The sequence below is a fragment of the Nanorana parkeri genome, unplaced genomic scaffold (genome assembly GCF_000935625.1).
Source record: "Nanorana parkeri isolate BGI_ZX_2015 unplaced genomic scaffold, ASM93562v1 scaffold2092, whole genome shotgun sequence".
Taxonomy (NCBI): domain Eukaryota; kingdom Metazoa; phylum Chordata; class Amphibia; order Anura; family Dicroglossidae; genus Nanorana; species Nanorana parkeri.
The window spans coordinates 203916-204400 of NW_017308360.1; the positions used below are offsets into that span (position 1 = coordinate 203916).

Genomic DNA, 485 nt, shown 5'->3' on the forward strand with positions numbered 1-485 from the left:
CCCTGATCCTCCCGCGCTCTAGCCAAAATAAATAAAAAAACAACTAAATTGACTTTCTATTTTCTTCCGCCGCAGATGTGGATGAGATGGCCACCTCGCCGTGCACAACGCCCGTTTCCTCCGGATGGGAGCGGTGCAACTTTCCTCAAGGTACGTCCTCCGGTCAGAGAACGCCGGCTGTGCCGCTGACCTTCTCTCTTGTTGTATCCCGACATTCACCTCACACCCCGGCTGTTGTATCCCGACATTCACCTTACACCCCGGCTGTTGTATCCTGACATTCACCTCACACCCCGGCTGTTGTATCCTGACATTCACCTTACACCCCGGCTGTTGTATCCTGACATTCACCTCACACCCCGGCTGTTGTATCCTGACATTCACCTCACACCCCGGCTGTTGTATCCTGACATTCACCTCACACCCCGGCTGTTGTATCCTGACATTCACCTCACACCCCGGCTGTTGTATCCTGACATTCACCT

General features: G+C 53.6%; 1 protein-coding gene across 1 annotated transcript in view; it reads left to right on the plus strand.

Annotated features, from left to right (window-relative positions):
- VWA5B1 (von Willebrand factor A domain containing 5B1) overlaps positions 1-485 on the plus strand; it is a 71923-nt gene that overhangs the window by 68348 nt on the left and 3090 nt on the right. Inside the window, exon 20 of the mRNA XM_018572652.1 lies at positions 76-150. Coding sequence (XP_018428154.1) covers positions 76-150 — 75 coding nt within the window. The remainder of the gene's footprint in view (positions 1-75; positions 151-485) is intronic.